The 12,650-nt window shown below is 48.9% G+C and overlaps 2 protein-coding genes and 1 pseudogene across 4 annotated transcripts; 1 reads left to right on the top strand and 2 right to left on the bottom strand.

Moving 5' to 3' along the window:
* Positions 1-296: 296 nt before the first annotated feature.
* On the bottom strand, positions 297-3,329 carry LOC4330368 (probable purine permease 11). 3 transcript variants are annotated; one of them, XM_066307916.1, is made up of 2 exons: positions 3,003-3,329; positions 297-1,578 (listed from the first exon to the last, which is right to left on the bottom strand). In XM_066307916.1, exon 2 carries the CDS (start codon positions 1,496-1,498, stop codon positions 491-493), a length of 1,008 nt encoding a protein of 335 aa, XP_066164013.1. In that variant the 5' UTR covers positions 1,499-1,578; positions 3,003-3,329; the 3' UTR covers positions 297-490. The 3 variants fall into 3 exon arrangements, with proteins under 3 accessions (XP_066164013.1, XP_015626570.1, XP_015626569.1); XM_015771084.3 differs by having other exon boundaries at positions 3,007-3,329; XM_015771083.3 differs by lacking the exon at positions 3,003-3,329 and adding an exon at positions 2,340-2,518.
* Positions 3,330-7,330: 4,001 nt separating this feature from the next.
* Positions 7,331-8,767, top strand: LOC112937845 (protein ETHYLENE-INSENSITIVE 3-like 2; annotated as a pseudogene).
* Positions 8,768-10,524: 1,757 nt separating this feature from the next.
* LOC4330367 (putative invertase inhibitor) lies at positions 10,525-11,633 on the bottom strand. The gene has a single exon (XM_015771085.3). The coding sequence runs from the start codon at positions 11,497-11,499 to the stop codon at positions 10,936-10,938; it is 564 nt and encodes a 187-aa protein (XP_015626571.1). The 5' UTR covers positions 11,500-11,633; the 3' UTR covers positions 10,525-10,935.
* Between the last annotated feature and the right edge of the window lie 1,017 nt (positions 11,634-12,650).

Below are 12,650 nucleotides of genomic sequence, written 5' to 3'. Positions count from 1 at the left end.
TTGCTTTCGCCTGCTCAATTTCAATTCTCCTAATATTTTTATGAGCCGGCCAGAGCTATCAGCAGATCGAGCGTCGTCGCCCTCTTATGATTGGATTTCATCACCAAGTAAGTCATTGTGATAACCATCCAATCTGGATGTTTGACATACACATAGACACTGATAACATATATTTGAACCTGCATTCGACTGTATACACTTGAATCAAACCCAATAATGGCACAGTATCAACTTGCCAAGCGTGCCAAAAATCACAACCACAATATCGACTTGACTACTCCACAGGACAAGGAAAATTGGGGGTGACATAAAATTTATTCTCTTGCTTGATACATCCTTACATCAGAGTAATCAAGACAATATGTATAGTTATATACCAAATGGTGCAAAAATGGAATTTCTTTGATGAGGTTCCTAATAACTACAGTACCTTACTCAGAACCAACAACTTAAATTGGTAAGAGCGGCATTCTAGGCAACATTGTGATGATTAGGAAGTTTCCTCTACACTGACTGTAGTCTTTCTACCTTTCTTGCCATCAACATATAATTGGTGGCCATATGACATAAATCCCCAAATGGCCATCAGCATAGCTATAATCTTTACTCCATCCATCTTGTCATGAAAGAAAATCACAGCAAAAACAGGAATGATGGGTAGAGCTAGGGTGCTTATCACATTTGAAAACAGCGATGACACCACAAAGATCAATCCCACCACTCCAACTGATGCTACCTGCCAAGATATAGCCGTCCACAGCAGTGTCATTACATATGACAGCTTCCCAGACTGGAATGCATGCATCTCTCCTTGTAAAGTCATCCATTCACCACTTGCAAATAACCCAACAAGAGAAGCCAATGTTGCCACGAGAGCTGTATATATCTGCATGTTCAACACAACTGAGAAGGTCTCCCTCTTAATAACCTTCTCAAATGTGACTTGCATCAGGGAGAGAATGAGCGAGTATGTAGCTGATGCCCCTAGTGTCAACAGGAAACCCAAAATGTACTTCCCATGTGATATACTAGTAGTTCCCTGAGAATCTTCATCAACTCCAAGGAGTGAAGCAGAAAACGTAAGGAGGACTACGGAATTGAAAATCAGAGGGGTGAATTTTTGAGCATTGAGGAAATATGAGAAGACAGCATTGAAGGCAAGCTGACTAGCACAGATGAGCGAATATGTTGAGACCGGAAGATATAGTAGGCCATAGGAATACATCAAGTCGTCTGCAGCAATGATGAGGCCCAGGACAACATATATCAGAGTAATTTTGGGGATAGAAATTGTAGGGGCAGGACTACTAGTGACTGTTTGTGTAGAAGATGTCTTTGAATGGAAAAGAAATAGGGCAATGAACAAAATCGGAAAGCCAGCAGTTTGGACGAATGTGGACATCCACTTGCTATTGCCGCCTTGATTGTAGTAGAACCTCCCAAGAAGTGTAGATGCGGTCTGACCGGCAATGAGGAAGAACATGTTAACTCCCACCATCAGCCACCATTGCCAACTCTTGACAGGAGAGTTCTGTATAGGTACTTCATGAGTTGACGAAGTTGCAGCTTTGGATGAATCTGCAAGTTACAGAAGGTAGGCAGTATCAACAGGTTAGCCCAAACTTCATGTGTTAAGCATAGCACGGCCAACTGAAACTTTCTTTTCCTATTCAAAATAGACTACCAAAGTTCCCATAGTGAAGTGAAACCCTCCTCTCCTTTTTTTCCCCCCAACAATTGGCCATATAAACCCCAAAAGCTCTAAATTTATTGAGAGAAAGTCGAGCAACACAAGACTATAGCTCCATCCTTACAGTATTGTCCATTGGTGAAACTATCAAATGAAAGCGAGTTACTTGGAATCTCAGGGAAATCCTGCACTAATATAAAAAAACTAATATAAAGATTTTACTTTTGTTAAATGCAGTGCATTACTATAGCTGGTGCTATCATCAACCACTTATCCAGCTCATGTACGCGAACAACAGGGGTTTGCCAATTAAACTCACATGCCTACTCTGCCACTCGATGATGTCACGATAGTCTGAAAAGTTAATATGGTCTATAAACAAAAAACAAATCCCATATGGGCATATGGCCATATCCAACACGCCACGCACGAGAAGGCAATTCATCGAACACCTCGCGGGCTTACTTCCCCACACCATCGAACACCAAATAAGCCCGAGAGAACGAACGAGTTCATTTCATCTGCGTTTACCGCCGCCCATCGCAAGACGACTCTAACCTCCTCACCCCCACTCCCTCAACGAAGAAAATCGGACATAGCTAAACAGTGAGGCTTTCGACAGAGGAAGGGGGGGAAAGATTTGATTGACCTGCGATCTGTATCTGGACCTCCTCATCCCGGTTGCTACCGCCGTCGCTGTTGCCGCTGTCACCGGCCATGCCCGTCGTTGGGGGCGCTGCTCCGCGCGAGCGCGAGCGCGATCCGAGGCAAGCGGAGCGGTGGAGAGAGAGGGAGTTGATAGGAGGAGAAGATGAGAAGAGGTGTGGCGCCGCACGGGGGAAGACAAGTGGGGAAATAAAAAGAGTAGGAAAGGGTGGGGCGCTGCAGTCGTGTGAAAATTGAAAACTGCCTCCTCCTTCTTTCGCTTCGCGAGCCGCCGACCGATCCCTTGTTTTACTATCGTCAGGGGCTAAAACGAGCCGATCTCGACCAAGCCCACATAGGGGTGGATATCGAGCCGGCTCGGCTCGGTCTGGCTTGCTAGGATAACAAGCCAAGCCAGCTCGTTATTCTAACGAGCTAGAAGACTGGATCAGCTCGGCTAGCTTGAGCTAGCTCGTTCAGCTCGCGAGCCAATACAACAAAACCAAAAAGTTTGCAATAAAAATTCAGATTATCAAACCAGCGTTCAAATCCAAGTATGCAACTGTATCTAAGTATCAAAGTAATGAGGCAACGAATCACAGAGTCAAGTGTTCAACAAATGAATCATCAGTTGAACAAATCACAGGAGGATGTTAGTACGTTACACCTACACGGCTGCACCTCGTCTTCCTCCTCCGTGATGCACAGGGACACTCGGCATGGGTTGCTCATCGAGAGGCCGACAGCGACCAGTGAGCATCACGGCGTGGGTAGCTCCGCAGTTGGGGACCGGCCATCTGGTTCCTGGGCATGAACCGGCAAGCAGCGAGCGTCGGCCACTGGACGCTGGACGGGCGACGGCGAAGCAGGATGGAGGGAGTGCGCAGGCGGCTCAGGATGGAGGGAGCGGCGTGGGATGTGCGGAGGCGGCGCAGACGGCTCAGGCGGCGCACGGGCGGCTGTTGCCGATGCCGAATCTGGATCTATCGAGAATGAGGGGAAGGGGACTGATTGACCAAGTCTACTAGGGTTTTGGACATTCCTATTGCACATTTTCTTTGGGCCTAGCACGGGATGGACTGATTTTTCTCTTTCTGGGCCAGCAAGTTGAGTTATACTTATGGGCCATGTTTTGTTAATGTCTCTCCTATCTAGCTCATTAAGCTCATGAGCAGCTCGCAAGCTCGATCGAGCTAGCTCGTTATACGTGGCTTGGCTCTTTTAAAAAATACAACGAGCATAGTCGAGCCAAACCGAGCGAGCGAGGTAACGAGTAACGAGTTTTTTGTCCAGCCCTAAGACCACATGCCTGAGCTCGAGCTTGACACAGCATCGAGCCGAGCCTAGACATTTCTTTTCCTTTTCGGGCATGAATTGGATTTACCCTAATCGATCAGCACCGTGAAGCGTGAAGCACCAAAGCTCAAAAGTAGAATGAAATTTTAAAATATACCCTAATCGATTTTCTTCAAAGACCATACATTTATTCGAACCGCTTTGAGCCGGATGAAGTGGCCATACGAATAAGCCATAAATATGCTACCGAAGGTCTATTTTGTTAACAACTAGTGTAACTAGTGTTTTTTTTTCTTTTTACAAAAATAACAAGAAATGGTGCACCGAGTGGGTTGGAGGAGCTAGTCCTAGCTATCAGACCATCCAACAACATGTGAACATGAGGAAAGTGGAGTGTACCATGGACCACTCAGAACATATTGGATATTTTTTATTGTAGAATTAACCGGATTCATAACTTTAGACAGGCTAAAATACTAATTTGATAGGTGACAATTATTTTCATCTTTTAAGTTATATTTTATCATTATCAATTATTGATATGGGACTAAACCTAACATGAAGAATCAAAGCCAACGGACAATAAAAGAGCCTAGATGAGAGGGGCTATTGGCGAACAGCTCGAGCTTGGCTGGTCAGAGCTCGCAAGCTTCAGAGCAGGCTCGAGCGAATCAAAGCATGTAACGACCAAGCTCGAGTAGCTAACGAGCCTCAAACGTCTTTTTTCCAACTTTGCAGCCAAGATTCGTTCTGGGTGGACCAATGATTTTCAGGTAGAGTGAGGATCAGCCCAACTGATGTATAGTTGGCACTCCAAATTTGACCACAGAAAGCACGCAAAAAAAGGGAAAAAAAAGCTAAACGATATTTGAGAATTTCGCAAAACTTATTTTGTTCGTAAACGCTCCAAAATTCTGATTATTTGCCATCGATTATGGCACACGTTGTTATATTATTTCCTGCTATTTTGGACACAGAAACATTATCAAATGACCTCAGTACCACTCGGTTCATCTATAGCTCAGAGTATGGATGGCGTCATGACCCTGAGGCCCTGTTTCTTTCAGCTTAGAATTATTATAATCCAGATTATTAGGAGTAAGCTGAAAGAAACAAACAACTTATTGAAGTAGCTTATTATAATCTGGAGTCCAGCTTATTATAATCCGATAAGCTCATTTAGGTGAGCTTTTTCCAGATTATTGGGTGAAAAATTACCCACCATGCCACCCCACTCCCTTTTTAGACTTGCAAACCCAATAATCTAGGCTCTAATAATTTAGAAAAGAAACAACTAACCGCTTATTCTACTACAGATTATAACAATCTAGCTTATAGTAATATGACTCAATAATATAGATTATAATAATCTTAAGCTGAAAGAAACAGGGCCTGAGTCCCTGACTGAGCTTACGATGATGATGGGATACAAAACAACGCTGGGCAGCACGGGCTGCAAGGGGATGCTAGCCCGCTTGAGTCAGCATAGCGGATGAATCCAATAGCTTGCACCGGCGCTGCAGCAGGGGTAACTAAGGGCCTGTTTGTCATAGCTCCAGCTCCACCCCTTCTGGAGCTAGAGCTCAGCCAAACAGTTTCAGCTCCATCAAAACTAGGAGTGGAGCTGGGTGGAGCTCTCTCACAAAATGAAAGTTGTAGAGCTGGGTTTAGACAGCTCCACAACTCCACTCCAGACCTAACTCCTAGAGTTAAATTTAGGAGTTGGAGTTGTACCAAACAGGCCCTAAAGAACACAACCTTAAGAGGGGATCGCAGCAAAGACGTAATGTGGGCATCCCAAGTAATATATCGTCCAGTGTGTCCAACATGACCAACACACGTAGATCCAAATACATGTGTTAGTCACGATAAGCACTGGACAATATATTACGTGTGGTGCCCACAGCAGTTGGTATCATAGCAATGCTAATTGTAAGCTAAAGCTTGGCTTGACGATTTGAAAATAGTTTGAAAAAAAAATCAACTTAAGCTATTTGTGAAAACCCTTAGAATGTATGATCCTTTTTACTTCTCACATCTTTCTAATAATTTTCTCACCTTACTCCCAATTTAATTTGCTCCCATTGACACGTGCTAATGGTAATGCATGACAAAAATACTCGGGCTGCCCACGCATAAGCTTTTATTGGTGAGGCTCACCGGTCGCCACCTCGAATTTACCCTGTTAGGATGATAGCAGTGTAGATACCGCACTTGCCGAGTATTGGTTGTTGGTTAGTCCTAAGCCCCTGAAAGGATACATGCTCCACAGTGTAGTTCTCCTCTCACTTTTCATCTCCCCTCTCTCTTCTCTCTACCTTTCCCCACTGGCGGATGAAGTTGAGACACTGAGCGGAGCAAAGGCAGTGCGGCCCAAGTGAAGCAGCAGTGGCACCGAGTGGAGTGGGAGAAGACATGGGCGATGGCGTTGTCGAGCTTGCAAGATTCTGCCTTGGGCGGTGGCGGTGGCAGTTAGTCGAGCCGTGGTGCGAGGACGGCAGCTGCTCGATGATTTGTTCACATGGGGTGACAGATGACGTGTTGAACTATGTGGCTTAGATGAAGTGATAGACGTAGCGAACATGGATAAGTTTTGAACTACTCCCTTCGTCTCTAAATATAAGGGATTTTGGACTTTTGGTTGGATGTGACATATCATAATATAACGAATCTGGAAGAAAAAATCCCTTATATTTAAAGACGGAGGAATTATATAGTAAAAAGAAAGAGCCAAGTTTTTTTTTGCTTTAACGGTGTCCCCTAGCCAACACCAAAATTTTTGAAAGTATCTATGAACAAATTTTGCTAAGAAAGTACTTCATACATGTACAATCATTAGCTGTGCCGCACAATAGTACGTAATGGAACATCGATCGTATGCTATCCACCCGGGAAGTGCTCCGACACGAGTGGACTACTCTAGTGTAGTTCCATCGCGTACGAAGCATCAGCGTCATCCTAGGGCCTTTTTTGGATTGTGTTGCTGTAGCAAAGAGATCACGATCGAGTTAGGACACACATCGAATGGAATGGGATGCTGAGAACCGGACACCGATCCGCCGGAAACGACGCCCGTCCATGGTCGAGATTTTCGTCGATCTGCCTGGCTGGCTGCATTGGGTTCTCCGGTGTCCCGACCACGTAACACGTTCCTCGCTGCGCTACGCACTCTCGATTTGGGCTTTTCTCTCCCTGAACAAAACAATCCAGTAATATAAGCCCATTTGGACTTGTGTTCATAATTAGAATAAGTTCATCTGAGATCCCTTAACTTGTCAATGAATCTGATTTTCGTCCTTCAACCGTAAAACAACATACAATCCATCCCTCAACTATCAAAAACCAGTGCAGATGAGATCCCTCGACGGTTTGGATGGCGGTTTTGGCTGACGTGGTGCCTACGTGGCTAATTTGACTCGGTCTCCATCTGATGTGGCATTGACGTGGCGCTTACGGGGCAATAAACCTCGTGGGACCCACCTGTCAGTTTAACACACATTAGTTTAATAAATGTGGGGCCCACGCGGGATGTCATTCTTACCCCTCCTCTCTCCCCCTCTCCTCTGCGCCACGCCGCCATGCTCCTCCTCGGCGGCTCCGCCGTCGTCAACGGCCTCACCGGAGTAGACATCTAAGCCGCCAGCTTCCTCATCCCGCTCGGCGTCGTCGTCTACACACTCGCCAGCCCGCGTGTGGTGTATGACCGCCTCATGGCCGTCGCCAGCTAGCGCCGCTCGCGACTGCTCCGCCGACCTCTCGCGCAACGGCCAGGCGTGTGGCCCCGTCGCCGGCAACTTCAAGGGCTCCTACCTCGCCATGCTCAGCTCGGGGGGACTCGTCTTCGGCATCATCAACATCGTCGGCAACTTCGGAACGGTCTTCGTCGACAACGTACGTACCTAGCTAGGAGTATTAATTATCTTCGTCTGCTGATTAATTAATTTGCAGGGCTACTAGATGCCTCCGGCAAGCAGTCAAGCAGATACTCCGCGTGTCGAGGTCCGCCGTGCTCAGCTTCGGCTTCTTCATGGGGGTCCTCGTCGTGGACTCGTGGTGCTCAACATCGCCGTGGTGCTCATCCCTCCTCTTCTTCCTCCTCCCCTCTCCCCTCTCTTCATCTCTCTCCCCTCTCCTCTCCCCATCTCCCCTCTCTTCACCTCCCGCCGGCGGAGCTTGCATGAGCAGCAGCAGCAGTCGTAGGAGCAAGACGGGATCCTCAAGTACATGCTCAAGATGATGGAGGTGTGCAACGCGCAGGGGTTCGTGTACGGCATCATCCCGGAGAAGGGCAAGCCGGTGAGCAGCGCCTCCGACAACCTCCGCTCCTGGTGGAAGGAGAAGGTCCGCTTCGACCGCAACGGCCCGGCCGCCATCGTCAAGTACCAGGCTGACAATTTGTTGGCGACAATGCCGTGCCGGGGTGCGACGGCAACGTCGGCGGCGCCGCGCCGGCAGGGCCGCACTTCCTGCACGAGCTGCAGGACACCACGCTGGGTTCGTTGCTCTCGGCGCTCATGCAGCACTGCGACCCGCCGCAGCGCCGCTTTCTGCTTGAGAAGGGCGTGCCGCCGCCGTGGTGGCCGGAGGGGACAGGCGTGGTGGCCCGAATCCGTCGTGCCCTCACCATCGCGGCCCCCGCCCCCGTTTCCACCGTCCTCCACGCCGCCCTCCGACCTCGACGGCATCCTCGCCATGGGCGGCGACGGCATCCTCTCCCGTCGGCGCCGGCGCGCGCCGCTCCCTCTCCGTCACGCCTGAGAGAGAGAGAGGAGAGACAGGAAGAGAGGGGAGATAGGGAAAGAGGAGGAAGAAGAGGATGGGTGAGAATGACACCTGGGGCCCACATGGGCCCCACCATTTTTATTAATTTATGTGTGAAACTGACATGTGGGTCCCACGAGGTTTATTGTTTTTCTTAGATCAAATTGCCACGTAAACGCCACGTCAGTGTCACATCAAATGGAGACCGAGTCAGATTAGCCACGTAGGCGTCACGTCAGCTAAAACCGCTGAGGAACCTTATCTGCACTGGTTTTGACAGTTGAGGGACTTGTTGTATCTGATTTTTCGGTTGGAGGACGAAAATCGGATTCGTTGACAAGTTAAGAGACTTCAGATGAACTTATTCCTTCATAATTCCACGTCTCTCGGAAGAAGAATGTTAGGCCTGCTTCATTCGTGCAAACGGCAGACACCGATCGCAAACGGCAGAACGTGTACGTCCTGAGGACGGGCCGGCCCAGATGTAGGAAAAGATTTTTTTTGAAAATAAAAAGGAGAAAAGATTAGAGCGCACACAGACACACTGAGACGAGTATCCTCAGGTTCATCAGAATTTTCAGATTAGTTGGAATTGCCTTTCATTTGGGGGTTTGCGTTTTCATAAAACTGCTAATTACGGGCTCTCTTTGCACTCTGCAATGCTGCAAGCCTGTCGATCCCTCACCTTCTCTGAGCCCCCTCTAAGCTTATGGTCCCCTGTCCCAAATCTTTTTTTTTCGAGGGGACAGACAGGGAGCTCCTGCAATTCACTATAGAAGAAGAGAGTTGATCCAGTTTATAAGGGAAACCGGACCCAAAAACCTTACAACAACACGGTTAATTAAAGGAAAACCAGCAAAAACCCCGACATTGACAAACCGAACCTAAGTACAGCCGTCCAACAAGAGATAAACTCCTAAAACGAAGCCTTTAAGAAGGTTACGCCGACAACGACGACATCGTCCGATCCTAACGAATCTAGGTTTTCACCCGGAGAAAACTCTTGAAGTGGAGTTGAACGAGGGCTCCAGTAGCAACGCCTTCAAGAAGGTGAACGGCGTCCAAGGGTGTCGCCGTTGCTAGCACCGAGAGCGGAGCAAGACTTTCGCCTTGGAGCACCCATCAACCATAGCATCCACGACAGGAGCCACCAAATGTCACCTGCACACCGAGGATACCTGCGATATTCACACCACCTGCACGACGACCGGACTCCAACCACCCCGTTCCCACCCGAGGACGCGCCGGATCTGGGCAAGGAGCCAGATCCGGCTGTCTTCCTCTCCACCAACGCCGGCCGACGCCTAGAGGGGCGCCGGAGGACGCCAGTGGCAGCCGCGGGGTGCCTGCGTGCTCTGGCCACCACCGGCCGCCGCCGGATCCGGGTGCGCCACCGCCGGATCCGCGGCCTCCACCATTGCCACCCCAACGCCGTCACCATCCCCGCCGCCATCACCCACAACACCACCCCGCGCAACTCACCTCGACCGCCACCGTCGCCCGTCCCCGCCGCCAGCCCATCCCGTCAGATCCGGCCGGAACGGCGCGGATCTGGCGGACACCGCCGTCGCCACTCCGGGCGGCTCCCCAGGCCGCCCGAGCGCGAGGAGACGAGGAGCGCCCCGCCGCCGCCGTCCTTGTGGCTGCGCGGCTTCGCCGGCGGCCGCTCGGGCGACGGCGAGGCGGAGAAGGGGGTGGGGGTGGGGGAGAGGGGCGGCCGGGTCGTTGCCTCCTGAGCCGCCCCTGGGAGAGCGACGCGTGAGGGTTTTTCTCTGATTATCTCCCCCTGCCCCAAATCTAACCAATGAGCTAGGCTCTAATCTGGGTATTATATAGTGCTGCCACCTCAGTTACGTTCGACGCACCCAAACAATAAGACGATAGACGATGCCATCAAGAGCATGAATCGTGCAAGATGCGGTAAGAAAGCTGGCTTAGATCTTTCAGTTTCTGGCTACCGGTGAACGTCAAGACATGAATCCATGATCAATGGCACTATTACTCTCATTGGCTTCTGATGCATATATCTTTCTTGAGATCAACATCTAGCGCTGCTCTGCTCAATTACCGAATGGCCTTTACGTGGTACTACTTAAAACTCCAAATAATCCAGAACGATACACAAATCATAATTTCGCAGCAGATCAATATATATCTGTATATTTACCAGTACAATTTTGTAGCAATATATGCCAACAAGCCACATAGAAAAGAAGGGAGCGAAGGCGAAAGGCAAAAGTGCTGTTCAGAAGGCAGCACGCCTTGCTTCCACTCAACGCTCCCACTTCCAGAAAACAGCTAGCACCCACGTTCAAAGACATACCACGTACGGAGTATAAAAAAAGCGCGAGATGAGATTCCAAGCTGGCTACTCGCCCACTAAACCACGTTGCATGCGTAACATGCAAGGCACTGGACAAAATCCTTCCAAGTAAAGCATAAAAAATTTAACATATCATCGAAAAATCTTTTATTATAGCTGAATGTAGTCCACGATGCTAAATTTCTAATTATGCGCGAATCACGATGATTAATAGACAGTATCAATCCATGGTTGCCGGTGTCGATGGCGGCGGCGAGAGGGACGCAGCGACGGCGAGGGCGATGGTCGCCAGCTTCGCGAACTCGGCGTCCTCCGGGGCCAGCGGCGACGCGTCGTCGGCCTCGCCGAACGCGTCCTCGCACGTCCCTGGCGCGTCCAGCGCCGCGCTGAGCTGCGTCACCGCGTCCTGGGTGGCCTCGTCCCCGCCCCTGGCGATGTCCTCGGCGGTCTCCCCGAGCTGGTCCACGGCGTCCGAGTACACCTCCGCGCACACGCCGAGGCGGTCCTTCCTCCTCGCGTCCTTCTCCGCGGCTCTCAGCGCGGCGATGCGCGCGGACGTGGCGTTGGCGGCCTTCTCCGCGATCCTGGCCGCGATGGCGGCGAGGCCGCGCGCGTCGGCCGCGGTGGCGCTGGCGCTGTCGGCCTGGAAGGCCTTGATGCAGTCGTTGTAGGTGACGTACTTGTGGCCGGCGGCGACGGACTTGCATGTGTCCTGCAACACGGAGGACTCGCAGGTAGACAATCCGAGCATGAGGAGGAGCACCGGGACGAGCAGACGCCTCATGGTCGCTGGGATTGGGTCGACGGCCGGCGATGGTGAGCTTGCGTAGGTTGGGAGCTTGGGATTGTGTTGTGGCGGCGGCGTACGTTCTCGCGGCTTGTCGCGTAGACGTCGACTGCGTGTAGACGGTTTCGATCAGAAGCTAGCGTGCGAGACCTGGGCATTTTAATACGCGGGCAAGATTTGATAATACCATAATAGTTGTCTTAATAATTTATAAGTTTGCTAAAATAAAATAATGTTGTACCAGACCCTACTTGTCATCGTCAAGACATTATGGTATTTTGAGAAGTTTGATTCGATCTTGTCTACCTTTTTATGATCTGTGCTTCCTTTTTTTGGGACACAAATGTTATCTTAAAAAAAAAGTATCTGTTTACATATATGGGTTATTATTGAAGTAGAAGATTTTAGCAAACCGGATTAAACGTACTATGGATATAGATAATAAACTTATGTCTAGACCCGTAATACTAGTCTACTATAATATATAATATGTGTTGTCTGTCTAAATCCATACTACTAGCCAATTAGGATATGTGCTTCCTATCCATATTCTACATGTTCAGATTATAGTATTATGTTATATCTAATCCGATTTTAGATTACTAGTATATATTTTATGAGAATGTAGTAATACAATATGGAACTACACGTGTACTTTGCTTGGAAGTTGGAACTTGGGATCACAGTTTCAACCTGGGAAAATATGTAGTGCAAACCATATATATAGTGGAAACTTGAAAACTATCGTTGGATCGAGAAATGGATGTTCGAGATTCGTCCACGTCACCATGAGTTAAATTTTAACTCCCAGTGAAATTTTAACTCATGAGTGAATCTGCGAGTTAAATTTTAACTCATGGTGACGTGGACGAAACTCTGACGTCGTTTCTCGATCCAACGGTAGTTTCTAAGTTTCCACTATATATGGTTTGCACCACATATTTTCCCGTTTCAACCTTTGTGCCTGTTGGTGAAAACCACTCTAAAACATTGTGCTGGTATTTTTCCAGGTCGGGCTTCCAAAGTTTTCTAATGTGGGCCTTAACACTAAAGAATCGATTTTGCTATATCTCACTCGAAAGATTTTTTCTTATCTCTCACTCGATTTTCTCACTCAAATTTACAGTGCATTTTCTTGTAAGTTACAG

This window comes from Oryza sativa, chromosome 2 (assembly GCF_034140825.1).
Source record: "Oryza sativa Japonica Group chromosome 2, ASM3414082v1".
NCBI lineage: Eukaryota > Viridiplantae > Streptophyta > Magnoliopsida > Poales > Poaceae > Oryza > Oryza sativa.
This window is presented reverse-complemented; position numbering and strand designations above follow the sequence as displayed.